This window comes from Hylobates moloch, unplaced genomic scaffold (genome assembly GCF_009828535.3).
Source record: "Hylobates moloch isolate HMO894 unplaced genomic scaffold, HMol_V3 SCAFFOLD_5, whole genome shotgun sequence".
Classification (NCBI taxonomy): Eukaryota; Metazoa; Chordata; class Mammalia; order Primates; family Hylobatidae; genus Hylobates; species Hylobates moloch.
The window spans coordinates 20,909,172-20,929,858 of NW_026652280.1; the positions used below are offsets into that span (position 1 = coordinate 20,909,172).

A 20,687-nucleotide genomic window follows, 5' to 3' on the forward strand; every position below is an offset into this window, starting at 1 on the left:
TGCTTCAGTGGTCCAATAAGCTGAGACTCTGGATGTAAAGTGGAGAGAGATCTCTTGCAGTTTGGCACTGGAGGTGTAAAAAAGAGATTTCTAAAGTCTTCTTGATATGTCAATTTCAGTGCTGCCAAAGGGAAATCCTTATTCTAGCCTCAATTCTGTCAGTAGTAAACTGAATATACCTAAAGCCCAGACCTGACAACTAGAAACTGGATGGACTCACACCCCTATTCTAGTAGCCATTGCAAGGGATGTGCCTAGTTCCTGGGCATAAAAATATTAATTTCAATCTCTATGTCATATGTTAATGTGTAATATGTTAATCTCATATGTTAATGCTATTTTTCTTTTATACTCAATGTTCAGCATTGAATAAATAATTATGAGACTTATGAAGAAGAAAGAAAATGTAACCCTGTTGGGGGCTGGGGAGCTAGGGGAGGGACAGCATTAGGAGAAACACCTAATGTAGATGACAGGTTGATAGGTGCAGCAAACCACCATGGCATGTGTATCCCTATGTAACAAACCTGCACGTTCTGTACATGTATCCCCGAACCTAAAAGTATAATTAAAAAAAAAAATTTCCTAATGTTGAAATATCCTCACATTTCTAAAATAAACCATGTTTACTTGTTAAAAAAAAGAAAAAGAAAGAAAAGCAGGGCTGGCCTACATTCTGGAATTATCAGAGACTCACATTAACTCAAAGATAAACATCTTAAAAGATCTGGTGAGAAAGGCAATTAATCAACTTGCACAGAAGATGGTGGCCAACTTACAATTTCAGCAGTGAGAAACTGAACAACAACAAAAAAGAGCCAAATGGAAATAACAGAAATTTAAAATATCAAGATTTTCACTCATCAGTGCATTTGATGGGCTTACCAGCAGACTGGTCACACCAAAAAATCAGTAATCTTGAAAACAGGTTAAAAGAAATCCAACTGGAAATAAGGGGATAAAGTGAAGAAAGGAAAAAAAAAGAGCTTACAAGCTCTGTGGGACAATATCAAATAGTCTAACATACATATAATTAGAGTCCCAGAAAGAAAGTAGAAGAAAAATATTTGAAGATTATGGCTAAAAATGATTCAAAATTGACAAAAGATAACAACTTACAGGTCCAAGAATAAGAGAACTCCAAGCAGGAAAAATTCAAGGGAGCAACTATAAAAGGAATAAATAAATTTCCATGAGAAACAATGGAGGCCAAAAGACAATGGAATGGCATCTTTAAAGTGGTGAAAACAAACCAACACACCTCTAAAATTCTATACACAACGAAAATATCCTTCAAAAATGAAGACAAAGAGATTAACAGAATTCAAATGCTGAGATAATCTGTCTAAAAATTATTTCACAAATAATTTTTACAAATTATTACAGAAAAACAGCAGACCTGAACCATAAGAAGTCTTAAGAGGAATTCTTCAGCCAGAAGGGAAATTTTACTTGATAGAAACCTGGGTCAGAAGGAAAGACTCAAGAGTGCCACAACAGGTAACTATGTCAGTGAATATTTTAAACAAAATCTTTAAAACTTATACACACGTGGGCTGGGCGCGGTGGCTCAGGCCTGTAACCCTAGCAGTTTGGGAGGCCAAGGGAGGTGGATCACGAGGTCAGGAGTTCAAGACCAGCCTGGCCAAGATGGTGAAACTCCGTCTCTACTAAAAATACAAAAATTACCCAGGCGCAGTGGCAGGCGCCTGTTATCCCAGTTACTCAGGAGGCTGAGGCAGGAGAATCGGTTGAACCTGGGTGCCAGAGGTTGCAGTGAGCTGAGATCGCACCACTGCACTCCAGCATGGGTGACAGAGTGAGACTCTGTCTCAAAAAAAAAAAAAAAATTATACACACATACATATCTTTACAAGATTGCTTAAAAGTAAATGTAGAAGTAAAATACATGACAACAAATATACAATGGGGGGCACAATGAAAATAGACTATATGAGGTTCTTATATTTTAAGGTAGAATATGTAGAAGGTTTACTACAATAAGTTAGAGGCATACTGTAATCTCTAAAACAGCCACTAAAAAATAACACTAAGACACAGCTAAAGTCAATAAAGGAGATAAAATGGAATATTAAAAAATGCTCTTTTGGCCAGGCGCGGTGGCTCACACCTGTAATCCCAGTCCAAAAGAGGGCAGGAAAGGAGAATCAAAAAAGAAGAGATGAGACTAACTGAAAACAAACACCAAGATGTCAGACTTAAACATAATCACATTATATGTAAATGGTCTAAACACCTTAAAAGAGACTTTTTTTCTAGACTAGAGCAAAAAGCAACACTTATCTGTATTCTGTCATCTAAAATGAAACTTTAAACAAAGACATTCCAAATTAAAAGAATGAAAACATATACTGTACAAAAAAGCTTATGAAAGCTGCCATGGTGCTGGCCAGGCGCAGTGGCTCATGCCAGTAATCCCAGCACTTTGGGAGGCTGAGGCGGGTGGATCGCTTGAGCTCGAAGGTCGAGACCAGCCTGGGCAACATGATGAAATCCCGTCTCTATCAAAAATACAAAAAATTAGCCAGGTGTGGTGGTGCATGTGTGTGGTCCCAGTTACTCAGGAGGCTGAGGTAGGAGGATCATTTAAGCCTGGGAGGCAGAGGTTGCAGTGAGCCATGATCGTGCCACTGCACTCCAACCTCGGTGACAGAGTGAGACCCCCTCTCAAAACAAAACAAAAAAGAAAGCTTCCATGGATATATTAGTATCACACAAAGTAAACTTCAAGACAAAGAGGATTACCAGAGATAAAGGAGAATTTCATAATGACCAAAAGCTTAATTCATCAATAAGAGCTAACAACCAATGTTGGCCAAGATACGGGGCGAGTAACCTGAATTCTCATACCTGTTGGTGGTAATGCAAAATGGTAAACTCTTTTGGAAACTTTGGCAGTTAAGAAAAATTAAACATATATCTACTCTATGATTCAGCAATTCCACTTCTATGTAACTATCCAGGAGAAATAAAACATATGTCCAGAAAAGGCCTTGTATGAGAATGTTCATCGTAGCTTTATTCATAATATTCCAAAACTGGACACAAGCTAAATGTCTATCAATGGGAGAATGAATAAACAAACTAGTCAATCCATACAATGGAATATTACTCAGCAAAAAGACGGGACTGCCTAATGATACACTAAACAACATGAGTAAATTTTAAAAACATTATGCTGAGTGGAAGAAGCTGAATATAAAATATCTAGACTGGTCAATGACTATATATATGTTAAATGGGTACATATACCCATGTTATATACACATGTTAAAACTCACTGGACTGTACACGTAGTATCTGCACATTGTACTGTATATAAATTACCCCTTAATAAAAATGGGATAAAAAAGTTAAATAAAATTGAGAAAGGTTGATATGGGTTGGCTGTGTCCCCACCCAAATTTCATCTCGAACTGTAATCCCCACATGTTGAGGGAGGGACCTGGTGGGAAGCGACTGGATCATGGGGGCAGTTTCCCCCATGCTGTTCTCCTGACAGTGAGTTCTCACAGATCTGGTTATTTACGTGTCTGGCATTTCCCGTTTGCTCTCTCTCCCTCCTGCCACCATGTAAGACATGCCTTGCTTTCCTTTCACCTTCCACCATGATTGTAAGTTTCCTGAGGCCTCCCCAGCCATGCAGAACTGTGAATCAATTAAAACTCTTCTGTTTATAAATTACCCAGTCTCAGGTAGTACCTCTATAGCAGTGTGAGAATGGCCTAATACAGAGGTGCATGAGGTATTTTTTCTTTAAAGAAAATGGTGACATTTTCTCGAGATGGATCTCACCTGTCACCCAGGTGAGTGCCATGGTGTGATTTGGTCACTGCAACTCGTCCCCGATTCAACGATCTCCTGCCTCAGCCTCTGAAACAGGAATTACAGGCACACCCACCACACTAGTTATTTTTGTATTTTAGTAGAGACAGGTTTCACCATGTTGGTCAGGCTGGTCTCAAATCCGACCTGTGATGTGCCCGCCTCGGCCTCCAAAGATCTGGTTATGGGTGGCTTACTTCTCAACAACCTTAATGTTATTTGAGTTTACAAAAGGCTGAAGTGAGAGAAAAGAATTTCGACAGCAGCATTTTAACTCTTTTAACAAAAAGTGTGTTTCCCTCCCTATTCTTCTTTTTGTCCAGTAAATACAACAAAGAACATGGTTCTTGATTGTGCACTGAATAAACAAAATAATATCTGACAACTACTCTTTAGAGTAGACTGGTTTTTTGTCTCGATCAAAGAAAGTTATTGAACTAAAAAGATGGAGCAGAGTGAGTAGCAAAGCAGTCTGATGAATGTTTCCTTGCAGTGAATGATACACTACATGGCCTTTAGCGCTGACATCAACACTAGAGTTTTTTTTTCCACAACATAATTTTTTAGGAGCAATACAACAGTTTGGGAGAAAAATATGCATTATGGAAAAGAACTGAAAAGTGAGCAGCAAGACTACTACATGAGAGTTTTTTCTCCTACAAAACTGAAGACCACAACATTCAAATCCATAACAAACTGACCTCTTCTTGATTCATATCCTAATTATAGAACTCAAGACTATCAGGTCTTAAGTGCTATGTGTTTATCTACTGATCTACTTTTATAATGATCATATTTAGTATTCATGAGTAAGAGTAACTTCAGGAAATAGCATTTTTCCATGATGTTAGTTTCACAATCTGTTTCTTTTTCTTATTTTTTGAGACAGGGTCTTGCTGTGTCACCCAGGCTGGAGTGCACTAGTGTGATCTCAGCTCACTGCAACCTCTGCCTCCCGGGCTTGAGTGATCCTTGCACCTTAGCCTCCCGAGTTGCTGCGACTACAGGTGTGCACCATCAGGGCCCATATTTTTTGCATTTTTTTTGGTAGAGATAGGGTTTTGCCATGTTGCCCAGCGTGGTCTTGAACCCCTGGCCTCAAGTGATTCACCGGTCCCAGCACCCCAGCTTCCTAAAGTACTGGGATTGCAGGTGTGAGCTACCATGCCAGATCCACAATCTGTTTCTTAAATAAGGAAAAGTGTTTTAGATATCAATAATCCTTCAGAGATTTTTAGATAGCTTTGAATTTGTGCTTTAAATATAAGAATATGAAATGTTTTTGATGGAAATATTTCCATCTGTACTTTGTTAAACAGAATTCACCCTGGTTCTTCATTCTGTCAACAAACATCTACTGAGTGCTATTGGTTATTGAGTGTTTGGTTTTATGAAAGATTATTAAGACCCAGACTTTCCCTTCAGGAGTTCAGTTAAATAGGGAGACAAGCCTGACAACACAAACAACCAAAACATAGAAATATGTTCAAAAGATTAACTTTTGGGAGAAAGAGGTGGTAGCAAGAAAGTCTTCCTGCTTTCTATTGCAGCAGATAATCTTTCCTGATAGTTGCGTAAGTAGTTTGGGGTCAGGGGCTCTCTCTCATGCTTAGTTTAAAATAGCTGTAACACCGAAGCCCAAGGCTGTGCCTCATGAGGGTGGTCAATGAATTGCATAACCAATAAGCGACTACTACCTGCCAGGCTTTGTTCTAAGAACTAGAAAGAGAAAAGGGAACTCCTTATCCCTACACTGCTCAGACAGCTAGCAAACAAATAATTTCAAAAGCAATGCAACGAGTTCTATAATAGAGGTAAAATCAGAATGTCAAGGGAGCAGAGGGAGCCGAGGCTTCAAAGAGTCATAAAAGTATGCCAGGCAGAAAAGGTATTCAAGATGAAAGGAAGCACTGATGCAAAGATGTGGAGTGTGAATATGCAAGACATTTTCGAGACAACGGAAGCAGCAGGGAGAAACTAAGTTGAGTATAGGTGCTGTGTGTGAGGGCAGAGTAAGGGACCATGAAGGAAGGCAAACTTGAAGAGGTCAGTGGCAGGGACCAGACTAAGGCCTGTCTATGTCATCCTAAAGTATCTGCACACACACGTATGTGTGTGTGTGTGTGTGTGTGTATGTGAACGTGTGCACACACACAGAAGGACAATTAAAGCAGGCCAGGCATGCTGGCTCACACCTGTAATTCCAGCACTTTGGGAGGCTGAGGCGGGTGGGTCACCTGAGGTCAGGAGTCAAGACCAGCCCGGCCAACATGGTGAAACCCCACTTCTATTAAAAATACAAAAATTACCCGGGTGTGATAGCATGTGCCTGTAATCCCAGCTACTTGGGAGGCTAAGGCAAGAGGAATCACTTGAACCTGGGAGGCGGAAGTTGCAGTGAGCTGAGATCAGATGGCACCACTGCACTCCAGCCTGGGCAACAAAAAAACTTTGTCTTAAAAAACAAAACAAAACAAAACCAAAAACTAAATTTAAAAAAAAAAAAAGAAAGACAAAGCACATGGATCAAATCTTAACAATGGTTGACATTATAATGGATGAAGTACCTATGTGAAATTTTGCTATGCTTTTTGATACTTTGAAATTGTTTAAAAGTAAACGTTCAAAATAAAATAAAATATGGAGAATCCCCATCCCAACATTCAGCTTCTTTCATTACTTACTCCGGAAGCTCTCTGGGACGTCGCAAACATCCAGCTGTGACCACTGGCTGAATTCAAAGGTGAAATTGTTATTAACTCGACAGACATAAAAGCCTGCATCTTTTACATGCACTGCATTAAAAATAAGCTCTGATGTGTTTCCATTTGGAATCTGTGAAAGAATCAATAAGAGAAGTGGATGACTCATCAAAAACACACCTTATAAAATATGCTGTACAAAATCTATGATTTCAGTATGAAGCTTTCAAAGTACATTTTCCCCCAAGTTCTAAAACATTTCTGAGTTAAAAACAGTAACACTGTGAGTTATTTAGAACTAAAGTATTAAAAATCCAGTCTTTTACAAATCCATTAACCAGAGAGTTAAGCTGGCCCCCAAACATCTTCCAAAGGCTCAATGACAGAAAACTATTTGCTCTGTCATTTAAGAGATCAATCACTGAGTACTGAAAGAATCTACAACTGCAACATTTATGAGTTTGGTAGCTATACAACATACAAATACCACGACAGCATAGAGAAAACACAGAGAATTAGGCTTGGCTATTGCTTTCAGCTCTGACCACATTAGTTGGGAAGACACGGGCAACTTATTTCACCTTGAGACCCCACCTTTCTGATCTGCAAAATTCTGTAAGAGGATAAATCCTTAACCAAACAATATCCAGTCTCCTTCAAGGTCTAGACAGAGAAGGGCTAGGGAAAGCATGTCCATGAGACAGTAAGATGGGATGGCCATCCACAGGCCCCACCTCCAATAGTAAGGTTTCTTTTATTAATGCTTTTTCTGCTCCCAGCAATTGATCAGCTACACCCAACTTTGGCACATTGCCAAGGGGCTTACTCAAGTGCCTCATTACAATAACTCTCTTGCAAAGAACAGGTTAATCTGATGATTTAAAATGTGAAATACTCCCAAATTCAAAACTCTTTGAGCACCTCCACGATGCTCACTGGAACATTTCAGATTTGGGACGCTGAACTTTTAAGTATACAATGCAAATATTTCAGCACCTAAAAAAAATCCAAAATCTGAAATACTTCTGGTCCCAAGCATTTCAGACAAGGAACATTCAACCTGTAATTTAACAAGCTCACTTCCTCCCTCTCCAAATCCCAAGTAACTGAACTCTACTCTCTCCCCTTGCAGTACCTACACCAAAGCAAGAATATTTTGCTGAGGATGTGACACTGGGATGACAGGCTGCACTTAGAACTGCCTGACAATCCTACTATATTGTCCTAAGTGTGTTTTCCTTCTAGACTATTGATGTATACTCTTTCCTCAAACCTCCTGTAATCCTAGTTCTCTCAGGCACTGACTTCAGATAGAAATTATCTCCTTTTTCTGCCAACAAATCACAAACCTATCCATGTCTGTACCTATTTATAACTGCTCTGTTCCCTCCTGTTAAAATGGAAGATGCATCCTCTTAACAAAGGCTACTTGGGCTGAAGACCTGTGGAGACCCACTCAGAACCCCAGAGTTGGTATGAAGACTATATTAAACTGAAGACATCTGAGATTCAACAGATGCAGAAAGACGTCTTCTCAGGCTTCCTTTATTTACATTTATTTGTTTACATTATTGTTTACAACGTTTTCATGAGACAATTTCTGGAACTGTCTTACCAAAATAATGACTATTGACTACTTCAGTAATAACCTAGCAATGTCTATCAGACTCTTTTATCAAACTGTTAAAACTACATTTAGGACAATAATGTTAATTAATTCTCTACCATTCTCTCTCCTTATAACACAAGAATTAAAAGATATTACCTCTTTATTCATTTTGAACCACTGATATTGAACAAAAGGATGTCCAGTTGCCCGGCAACACAGTTTCACAAACTGTCCAGCCAAGACTGCCTTTGACTCTGGGTTTATAGTAATCTTTATTCCTAAAAAAAAAAAAAAAAAAATTAAAGTCACAAAAGAGGGATTTTCCTTGTTTATACATCTGAAACCAAAAATTGAAACATTTTAGAAATAACCTGCATATTTATCTTTGTCATAAATCACTCATTCACATCTCCTTCTCAATCAATTTACACTTTGTGAGTTGCAGCTTTTGTAAAATCAGAGGAAAGAAACTTACTTGCAGAAGACTTTGATCTATTGTACTTCCCCATGATTGGGTGGGGGAGAAAATTATTTACCATATTTCTTCAGTTTCTACAAGCTTTTTTCCCCCATATTCTAACACTTCCGAAATCAGGATGCACCTTATAACAGATGCCTGTCAGGCACAGCCACAGGGTAGTCCTCAGTGTCAGCTCATGGAAATGTTTGGTCATAAATGCTTATATGGCTGCCACTCCAGTCAAGTTACGTGCACTGTTAGTAACACAAGTGTTAAGTTGCAATGTCTGCTATTGTCTGAATGTGTGCCCCCAAATTCATGCGCTGGAAACTGAATCCCCAATGTAACAATGTTGGGAGGTAGGGCCTAGCGGGAGGCTCTACCCTCACGAATGAATTAATGCTGCTGTAATAACGGGGTTTGCAGGAGTGGGTTCTCTCTCTTTTCTGCCATGTGAGGACACATTGTTCTTCCCTGCTTGCCCTTCTGCCTCGTGCAATGTGAGGACACAGCAAGAAAGCCTTCATCAGAGGCTGGTTCTTTGATCATGGACTTCCCAGGCTCCAAAACTGTGAGAAATAAATGTCTGTTCTTTAAAAATTACCCAGTCTGTGGCACTCTATTATGGAAGCATGTAATGGACAAAGACAACACCATTGAAAATGTCTTCAAATGAATACATTATTATTTAGCATTGAAATGAAAACTATTTTGGAAGAGGACACAGAAACAGAGCAGTGAGATATATATTTGATATACCTGTGACACAAATATTCCTCATTTGAGGAATAACTGCCAACATCAAAGCTTGGAAGACTTTTGACAGGAATTTGGAAGAAAATCCTAGTTAATAATGGAACACCCCCACTCCTTCTCTTGCCTCTCTCTCACTCACTCGCCCAGGGAAGCACGTGACTATGGCAGGAGGCCATTCAGGTAGTGCTGCAGAGAGGCCCAAGTGGTAAGAGTATTAGTCCATTTTCACACTGCTGATAAAGGCATACCCACGACTGGGCAATTTACAAAAGAAAGAGGTTTAATAGACTTACAGTTCTACGTGGCTAGGGAGGACTCACAATCATGGTGGAAGGTGAAAGGCAAGTCTCACATGGCGGCAGACAAAAGAGAAAAAAGTTTGTGCAGGGAAACTCCCCTTTATAAAACCATCAGATCTCATGAGACTTATTCACTATCACAAGAACAGCAGGGAAAGACCTGCCCCCACGATTCAATTACCTCCCACTGGGTCCCTCCCACAACACATGGGAATTCAAGATGAGATTTGGGTGGGAATACAGCCAAACCACATCTCTATAGAAAGAAACAGACCTCCCACCACAGCCAGTGAGGAAATGGGTCTCTTGACAACACCTGTGAGTGAGCCATCTGAGAAGAGGATCCTCCAAACCTGGGGAAACCTTCAGATGACTGCAGACCTGGCTGACAGTCTGCCTGCTGCCTCACGAGAGACCCTCAGCCAGGACTACCCAGCTAAGCCACTTCCGGACTGCTATCCTCAGAAACTGTGTGAGATAATAAACAGTTGTTGTTTTTCACTTCTGACTTGGGGGTAATTTATTATGCAGCAATAGATAACTGACATAAAAGAAACCAAAGCTAGAAAAGCTTACATTTGCAAAAGTTGTAATTAATAAAACTGGGTTAGCTGGCTTTTAGGAAGGAAAGAAAAAGATAATTAAAACTTATAAAACTTAATTTCCTGCACCTACTTTTATTTTCTTTCCTTGTCTATACTGAATGTGACCTCGTAACAGTGTCTTTTTCTTCTACCACCCACCAATGCAAAGAAACAAAACAAGATTACAAGTAAAAAGGAAACAGTGTAAATAACAGTAATCTTAATATATCAAAGGTACTAAACTTTCTAGGAAAAAAAATAATGTTCATGAAAGTCATAGCACAAAGATACTAAATAAAACCAAAATCAAAAATGAGTAAATATTTATTGTATACCTAGCACATTTGAGGGTCTCGAGAAACCCTAGAAAATCTTTAGTAAATATAGTAGAGCCTCTCAGAATTTTAAACTCTTGCCAAGGGAGGACATTCATATTCACTAATCCTTTATGTTGTGGCCAAGTTAGTACAGGATGGATGAAGTTCAGAATTTTTCTGAAATCTGTGATACACGTTGGTAGGAAAGGTGGAAAATGGGAAAAGCACTCTTGCTGAAGCCAGCAAATTCATAACACTGTATTTTAATGTCCCCACATTTACCATTCATCTGCCAGGAGAGTTTTACATCACAACTTTAAAATACAAAGATTCTAATTTCCCAAGTTTTGATGTGACAGGAAAAAGTTGCAACAAGGACGAAAGAGAACAAGTAATAAATCTAAAAAATATAGGCGTTTTGGCTATCCTGGCTTTAAATTTGAATGTCCTACAGCCACCACAAATTTTATATGTCCCAAATCCCTTCTGACACAAAATCTACTCCTCCGCCAGTCCCCACAGTTTCCCCATCTCAAAGATGGTAAACCAGTCTTACAGACTACCACCATCCATCCGGTTACTCAGGACAAAAACTTTGCAGTTTTTTTAGCATCATTCTTAAGGGCCCTAGGATTTTCAGAATGGTAAATGCGCACTGGCTTCAACGTAAAGTTGTCAGCTGCATTAGCCCCTAACAAGGGTCAGCCAGGCACTGACTTCTCTCTAGCTATCAAATTTCTAGATGACATCTTCTTCCAATAGAAGGCTGTTTCATCTACACTGAAAAATCTGTTTATTACAGCCATTTTCTTTAATTATTTTAGCTAGATCTTTTTTTGCTTTTTTGTTTTGAGACAAGGTCTCACTCTGTTACCTAGGCTGGAGTGCAGTGTCATGATCTCGCTCACTGCAACCTCCACATTCCAGGTGTAAGCAATTCTCCCACCTCAGCCTCCTGAGTGGCTGGAACTACAGGCAGGTGCCACCGTGCCTGGCTAATTTTTTGTATTTTTTGCAAGGACGAGGTTTCACCATGTTGCCCAGGCTGGTATCAAACCCCTAAGCTCAAGCAATCCTCCTGTCTTGGCCTCCCAGAGTGGTGGGATTATAGACACCATGATCAATTGTGAGCCACCATGCCTGGCATTAGCTAGATCTTCTGGATGACTTGCTGCAGCTTCTCCACCAGTACTTGCTGCTTCACTTTGTACTTTTATGTTACAGAGACAGCTTATTTCCTTAAACCTCATGAACCAACTTTTCTTCCGCAGCTTCCTCACCTCTCTCAGTCTTCACAGAAATGAGGCGGGTTAGGGCCTCACTCTGGATTAGGCTTTGGCTTAGGGGCATGCTGTGGCTGGTTTGATCTATCCAGACTACTACAACTTTCTTCATCTCAGCAATAAGGCTGTTTTGCTTTCTTATCATTTGTGTGTTCACTGAAGTAGCATTTTTAATTACCTTCAAGAACTTTTATTCTGCATTCGCAACTTGGTTAACTGGCACAAGAGGCCTAGCTTTCAGCCTATCTCAGCTTTTGATATGCCTTCCTCATTAAGTAAAATCAATTCTAGCTTTTGATTTAAAGTGAGAGACATGCGACTCTTCCTTTCACCTGAACACTTAGAGATCACTGTAGGGTTATTAATCAGCCTAATTTCAATATTGTTGTGTCTCACTGTTCTTTCACTTGAATACTCAGAGACGATTGTAGGGTTATTAATCAGCTTAATTTCAATATTGTTGTGTCTCAGGGAATAGGGAGGCCCAAAGAGGGAGGCGGGAGGTGGGAGAGGAAGAGGGACAGGGAGGGAGAGGGAGAGGAAGAAAGAAAGAAAGAAAGAGCGAGAGAGAGAGAGAGAGAGGAATGGCCAGTCGGTGGAGCAGTTGGAATACACATGACATTTATCAATTAAGCTCACCTTCTTATAGGGGCATAATTTGTGGCACCCCAAAACAATTATAATAGTTTTTTCCTTTGCAATGCAAGGGCTCTTTATTGTCAGCGAGACCACCAGGCTAGATGAGCACTGAGGCTCCAGGGGGACCCCAGGCCCTCTTCAGTGGGAGAAGGCAAAGGCGGGTTTCAGGCCTCAGAGTGGTCCTTGGCTCACATAGCACCATGTAAATACAGAGCTAAAAACTTACTGGATGTCTCCCACTGGAAACCAGTCAGCCCAACACATTCCACAATCACCCTTTTTTTTTTTTTTGAGACGGAGCCTCGCTCAGTCGCCCAGACTGGAGTGCAGTGGCGTGATCTTGGCTCACTGCAACCTCTGTTTCCTGGGTTCAAGCAATTCTCCTGCCTCCATCTCCTGAGTAGCTGGGATTACAGGCACTTGCCACCATGGCTGGCTAATTTTTTTGTATTTTTTTTTTTTTTTTGAGACGGAGTCTCACTCTGTCACCCAGGCTGGAGGGCAGCGGCGCAATCTCAGCTCACTGCAAGCTCCGCCTCCCGGGTTCACGCCATTCTCCTGCCTCAGCCTCCCCAGTAGCTGGGACTATGGGCGCCTGCCACTACGCCCAGCTAATTTTTTGTATTTTTAGTAGAGATGGGGTTTCACCGCGTTAGCCAGGATGGTCTCTATCTCCTGACCTCGTGATCCGCCCACCTCAGCCTCCCAAAATGTTGGGATTACAGGCGCGAGCCAATGGGCCCGGCCCCACCTTCTTTTTGATCATTGGGAGACACCAAAAATGCTGAGAGAGTAGCTGGCATGATTCCACCCAGACCAAACTCTTGCCACACTTGTTAGAGGCCAGGTCTGTGGTGTTCAACTGTTAACACCAGGAAATGGAATGCATGTCCGTCTGTGCATATACTCTGCACAACCATGGGCTGCTCTGAGATCTTGGTGTCATTCCCACAGAGGAGCTGGGCCGGAGCCAGGGCAATGCCAAAAGCAAACAGGATCATCTTGGCCCACAGCTGGTCTGGTTGAAGGCTATGTGGTTGTAAATCAGCTTTCTCCAGGAAGTGCAGGATATGGAGATAGGGATAAGGATAGCTCTCCCAGAATCCTGTGTCATCTTTCATATCATAAACATTGCATTCCTGAAGATCAGTAGTGGGGAGAGGGGACAGAAGGTCTCAAGAACATGATTTTTAGTAGCTTCAACCTCTTCTCTGGAGGAGATGGCAGGGGCAGAGGATCCTTGGCACTCAGCGGGCTCCACTAGAACCATGACCCTGAAGAAGAGACACAATTCCAGGTGGTGGATAACGTGGCGTTTTGGGCACAAATCTGCCTGGCCAGAGAAGGATGCCTGAGAATCTGAGACTTACACAACTGTATCAGACTGTCCACAATGACTAGACAGCAGGCCTCTCTCCTGGGGCTGTCCTCAGTACAGTGCCAGAGACAGGCATGAGAGATCAAATTCAGAAGACGCTCATCTTGGTTCTCTGTGGTTCCTTGTATCGTCAACAAGGCCAAGTACTTTCTCAGGAAGGCGTTCTATTAACTTGGCCTCGAGAAGCCAGAGGGCCTGCTTGACACCCCTGAGAAGGCGGCAACGCTGGTGAAAGACATAGCAGGCCTGGTCTTTGTATGGTGGCTGCTCGTGAATGGAGCTTGAGCAGCAGAACTTTGGGTGCTTCGAGCCAGGGTCCCAGGGTCATGAATGGGGTGAGCAGAATTTTGGGTGTTTCTACCCAGGGTCCCAGGGCAGGACGATCAGTGGTGGCAGCCCAGGCGTGAAGTACATCTTTCCCACAGAGGGGATGGGCTCCAGTCCAGGGATCTCATACACTCCATCCAGGGGAGGAGGCTCTGGCTTCCACATGGAGTACATGCCCCACTCACAGGCTCCACGTCTCGGGGCCCCAAAGCTCCCAAGGTTGAGCTGCCTGGAGCTAGCCAGTGCCTGCCTAGTGGGCCCCAGTGCCAACACCATACTGATCTGGCCTTCTTAAGACCACCACCTGGATGCCGCCATCTTACCACACACCAACAATCACAGTAGTAACATCAAAGATCACCGATCACAGATCACCATGACAGATATAATGAAAAAGTTCGAAATATTGTAAGAATTACCAAAGCGTGACACAGAGATATGAAGTAGGCACATGTTGCTGGAAAAATGGCACTGACAGACTTGCTAGACACGGGGTTGCCGCAAGCTTTTGACTTGCAGAAAGTGAAGTATCTGCAAAGTGCAATAAAGTGGAGCATAATAAAACAAAGTGTGCCTGTACTTAGAATAAAAAATCCAAATTCCTTACCATGGCTACAAAGTCCTCCACGAACTGCTCCTTCCCTTCGGCCCCTCCGCTCTCCTCCAGGCTCACCAAGCTCCAGCCGTACTGGGCCTCCTTCCTTCTACAAGCCAAGCTCTTTTCTGCCTTTCCACTTACCAGTCCTCTGCTGGGTTCTCCCCACAAGCTCCGCTTTGCCATCCCCCGCAACCGCCACCCCACTGGCTTCCACTATTCTACTGTTTCATGGCAGGCTCTTTCCTCATCATCCAGGTTTCTTACTAAAATATCACCAGCTTCTCTGGGAAATGTCTCTGAATTAGGTACCCTCCCACCCCCTAGTTATCTACTACATTCACCCAGTTCATTGTCCTTCACTCTCTAAAATCCCTGTTTCTTACTGTCCGTCTCAGGTACTAAAATAGAAGCTCCATGAGAGCAAGGACCTTGATGGTCTTAGTCACCAGTTCATTCAGCACCTAGAATTGTGCCCAGCATATGGCACTGCAGTGGGTGTTAGTGGGTGTTCAACACGTGTTTGTTGAATATATATAATAATAATAGAAATTACTACAGCAGCAAGTTACTGACTGCTTTACATGCACCAGGCATTTTTATCACTAACCTTTGAAATAACCACACAAGGCAGATACTAATTAGATCTATGTTACAATGAAAAAAAGGTACATAATTTGCAGGTCACCCAAATTACCTAGGGTAAATTAAACTCTCTGAGACTATTTTTTTTTTTCACATTGTAAAATGGCAGAACTAGGATGCAACCCTAGGTTTTCTTGCCTTTTAAAGGTTTTAAACCCTTATGTTTTGCTTTCTCAGTGATTCTTTTTTGTTTTTTTGAGACAGGGTCTTGCGCTGTCACCCAGGCTGGAGTGCAGTGGCATGATCAGGGCTCGCTGCAGCCTCAACCTCCTGGGCTCAAGCCATCCTCCCACCTCAGCCCCCCAGGGTCTACGGGTGTGCATCACCATACCCGGCTAATTTTTGCATTCTTTGTAGAGGCAGGGTTTCGCCATGTTGCCCAGGCTGGTCTTGAACTCCTGGGCTCAAGCAATCCACCCCACCTCAGCCTCCCAAAGCACTGGGATTATAAGAGTGAGCCACCATGCCCAGCCTCTTGGTGATTCTCAATATATCTCCCATGGTAATCCCACTTTCTGCCACGGTGAGCCTATCTTACCAAGGAAGTGTATCACACAAAGAGCAATCTCACACCAGGACATGGCTCATGAATATACCATGGCAAATATTCTCTGCCATTATACAAGGAGATAAGAGACAAGAAGGATGGAAAGGGTTTTTCCTCTAGAGTATCTTACAAAGAAGCAGGTGACTACTGGAAAGGGACCATATGGCCAGGTTCTAAAAGTTATCCTTCCTTTGTGTGGGACACAAGACTAAGTGATTTTTAAAATTAGTATATATATTTTTTTTTGTAGAAACAGGGCCTCACTATGTTGCCCAGGTTGGCCTCATATGTTGCCCAGAACTCCTGGCCTCAAGGGATTCTCCTACCTTAGCCTCCCAAAGTGTTGGGATTACAGGTGTGAGCCACCATGCCTGGCCAAGACAAAGTGGCTTTTAATGTACATCTAAAAGTTTATAAGCCTGTCCTGCACCAACAACTTTATTAACAAGCAAGTGTGTGTGTGTGTGTGTGTGTGTGTGTGTATAAAATATATATACAATTTATTGCTTCAAAGACTGAGAATTGAAAGGCAAAATGTGATTTGGAAACCACCCCTGGTGAATAGTCAAGAAAATGAGTTGCAATACCTCCCATGTTTTAACCACACAAATTTCCTTCCTCCCACAAAGCCTTGTGCGACAGGGACCCATGGTCAACCCTTAGCCACCCCAATGCTGCACCCACTAGTGAGAAGGTGCTGAACAAAGGTAAAAAAAGAATATGGTATAGTGCTACGTAGGCTGTACGAAGGCATACAAATGAAAGTTCTATTTTAAACGGTGAACACACAGCTTCCTGGTAAACAAGCATATTTTTCAGATAACATCTACAAAGAAGTCAGAGAAGTTACTTGATTTCCTGTAAGCCTAGGAGAATGTGACTAGGTATGATGGAACCAAGGATTGTGCTTTCAACTACACACACATATGCCGATAAACAAGTACATGCTATTAAGCAATAAAACAAAAATCTAAAACCCTGCTGAAATTATAAGATAAATTAGGATAATTTTTGACAAAAGGACACATCATAGCTTCCCTTGAAGTTATTCTCTCTCACAACACATTTAAATGTTGATGTAGTTTATCAATAAATACTTTTTCCAAAAACAGATCTGTTCCATACACTGAAGGCCATCTACTTTCAGAGGCTATGAAACAAAAAAATGATTTTCATCAACTTCCATCTAAAACTCGTCCTCAAAGTTACTCTGCAATCTTCTATGCTATCACAGAAGAGTACCCACATGCCCTACAGTGTGCCCAAATAAATATCATTCCTCTTTCTCTAACAATTTCCCCCACTATATAACCAAAGTAGGTCCATGTGTGTCCCTCCTACGGCATTATACAAAGTATGTTCACATATGTTTCTCTTACATGTCAATTGAAATTTGTATAGACTGTAGCTAAATCTAGTTTCCCACATCACATCCCTTATTCTGTTACATTGCCTGAGACTCCCCTCAACACTCCACATCCAGAAGGACATTCCTTCAGGCCTTGTTCACCAGCCCTTTCTCTCCCTCTACTTCTTCCTTATCTTCATGCCCCTCCATACCATCTTTTTCTCTTTTCACTTCTTGATATTTTTCTTTTAGGAATAATTGCCAATTTCCTGATATTCATGAAATAAGAAAAGTCCCTTACAAATAAGATCCAGTCTTTGAGCACTTTTTAAGTTGGCAGGAAGAAAAAAATTGAAGTCCATGGGTCAAAGAGGCAACTGAGGTAATAATACAGAACTAAGTTTCTTAATTCAGAAATTTCCTAGCATTATGGAAATGGTATTGAGTTCAGGTCAGGGTCAGCAGACCTGGTTTTTAATCCTACCTTTGTTAATAATTGTGACTTTGGCCAAATGATAACTTTTGGAAATCTCATTTTCCATGTAAATGTTTGTTGGTTAAAATTTAAATGTTCACAAAAGCACTGTTCTGTCGCTTCACAGAATTGTAAAGATAAAATGTGAAGTAAAGGTATTTTAGAAACTAAAGCATAATATTAAACAACCTTTGCACTTATTTTAGAGATAAAAAAGGAATAAAAATTAATAGCCAAAACATAACAATGCATATGTTACAATGGATCTGAGAAAAAACGGTATGAAATAAACAAGGAGTAGAGACAAATGGAAAAGGTGCTACTGAAAAGATGGCACATGACCCTGCCACAGACATCTCATAGGTACCCTCAGTGAGGCACCTTTCATATGAAGAGTGAAATAAAACGGCAATATCGCAGCACTGGAGTTGAAAAGCAACTTGGGATTCATCTTAATGAGACCCATATCAAGAATGCTAGTTCTCTCTAAACAGCTCCCATCATTCAGCCTCTGCTCTGCCCATTCCAGGTTAAGGGCATCACTTCTCCAGGCAACCATTTCGTGACGTATGTAACTAGGACTGATGAAGCCTATAATTCTACACTCACAATGTTTTCACTTAAACCAAAAGAAACAAATAGGCTGGGTGTGGTGGCTCATGCCTGCAATCCCAGCACTTTGGGAGGCTGAGGTGGACGGATTACCTGAAGTCAGCAGTTTGAGACCAGCCTGGTCAACATGGCGAAACCTCGTCGCTACTAAAAATATAAAAATTAGCTGGGCATGGTGGCACGTGCCTGTAATCCCAGCTACTCAGGAGGCTGAGGCAGAAGAATCGCTTGAACCTGGGAGATGAGGTTGCAGTGAGCCAAGATCGCGCCACTGCACTCCAGCCTGGGTGACACAGTAAGACTCAAAAAGCAAACAAACAACAACAGCAACAACAAAAGAAACAAAAGCACCTTGAGCTACATATCTAAGTCTATCTACATTTGCCAATAATACAGATGTCAATATTGGTTGCTTTGGAATCAGTCTTTGAAACTTAAATAAGACCTAAAAAAAAATCATTACAGACCTTTGGTTCAAAACCATTTCAACACATTCATTTAACCCCCTTCTCCAATTCCCACTGAGATGAGCGAAGGAATAAAAGTAGGGAAACAATTTACTAGCGCTGGAAAATGGGATGAACATCATCCACACACAAAAACTAGAAGTGATTTCTCTACCATATAATTCAAGTAAGACCAGACTGAGGGGCAAGTTGGCCAACCCATGTGCAGTGGAAATGCTCCACGAGAGCGAAAGCAAGAGAGTAAACCTCCATCCTCTGAGGCTCCTTCACAAAATATATAAAATTATAATTCCAGAGTGAGTTTACACTCAGACTTCATGCTGAGTGACTGCTGAAGCTGGCTCCTCATCACGCAAACTGTTCTAGTTAGAGAAGCATGGATACTGCCCTAGCTATTTCTGGGCACCAAAACAAATCCAGAAAAGAAACTTGGTCAGTTTCTCAAAAGACAGAGAAACTCCACATGACAGTTACAGTTACCTTTCAGAGCTACCTCTGACTGTTGTTCCACCATCACTTGGAACAGAATATGGCAACCTAAGACTATAGTTTTTCGTTTAATCAAAATAAATCTAAAGTTTCCCCTTCTCCCTGCATTTAGACCTCAAAGGCCAGTTCACAGCATAACCCAAACCAGGCTTCCCTCTGTAAGGACAGAGGAAAATCATCAGACTTCCTGTGGAATGAGAAGTAATGTCCTCCTATGAAATAGTATCAATGCAAAAAAGAGAGAAAACATTAGAATATTTCTATTTTGTATTTTCACTAAGACTCAAGAATATAGCAAAGAGGGAAAACTGGAGATCAGATAAACTTTCTATATATATATATTTTTTTACAACTGTCTTGGATATGATCTTTTATATGTTTGTCTCCCTTACTAAACTATGACCTACCAGCAGGTGGAAACTATTGTTTTATTCATCTCTAAACTCACAGTATCTAGCATAATGCCTAGCATAGCAAGGGCACTGCAATACAGTGAACTTTATTGAATGCATGAGGCAAACCACCAATTAAGTTGATTCTATCTGTGCTTATCTTCTTAATATAATTACAATAGTTTTTATTCTCAATACCTTTATTAAAATATTAAAATTATTCTCTATAATTCTTATTTCTTTATTCTACTATCTATAAATAGAGTAAGTCAGCTGAGCACTGTGGCTCACTCCTGTAATCTCAGCACTTTGGGAGGCCGAGGCGGGTGGATGACTTGAGGTCGGAAGTTCGAAACCAGCCTGATCAACATGGAGAAACCCATCTCTACTAAAAATACAAAATTAGCTGGGCGTGGTGGCACATGCCTGTAATCCCAGCTACTCGGGAGGCTGAGGCAGGAGAATCGCTTGCACCTGGGAGGCAGAGGTTGCGGTGAGCCAAAATCGTGCCATTGCACTCCAGCCTGGGCAAGAACAGCGAAACTCTATCTCAAAAAAAAAAAAAAAAAAGAGCAAATCTTAGATTATGCATATTAGATGCAGATAGTAAGCTAACAAATTAATTACTTCTTCCTAAAATTACTGAGCTTTATTAGATCTCAAAATGTTTGCTGTTAAATCAATAATTAACATTCAAACAACAACCAGTTCCTAAGGATATTATATGGCTAACATGACATAAAACTTCACAGAAACAGTGCACAAGTGGTAACACAGAAACAGGGTGGTGGCTCCCGCCTGTAATCCCAGTGTTTTGGGAGGCCAGGGCAGGTGGATTGCTTGAGCCCAGGAGTTCAAGACCAGCCTGGGCAACATGGCAAAACCCCGTATCTACCAAAAATGCAAAAATCAGCTGG

At 41.3% G+C, this 20,687-nt stretch overlaps 1 protein-coding gene and 1 pseudogene across 3 annotated transcripts in view; both read right to left on the minus strand.

Moving 5' to 3' along the window:
• MALT1 (MALT1 paracaspase) overlaps positions 1–20,687 on the minus strand; it is a 73,660-nt gene that overhangs the window by 40,382 nt on the left and 12,591 nt on the right. For all 3 annotated transcript variants that reach the window (XM_032152172.2, XM_032152169.2, XM_058438292.1), the window contains exons 3-4: positions 8,314–8,435; positions 6,531–6,681 (exon numbers count right to left, since the gene is read on the minus strand). In XM_032152172.2, coding sequence (XP_032008063.1) covers positions 6,531–6,681; positions 8,314–8,435 — 273 coding nt within the window. The remainder of the gene's footprint in view (positions 1–6,530; positions 6,682–8,313; positions 8,436–20,687) is intronic.
• Positions 10,740–15,610, minus strand: LOC116468514 (large ribosomal subunit protein mL37-like; annotated as a pseudogene).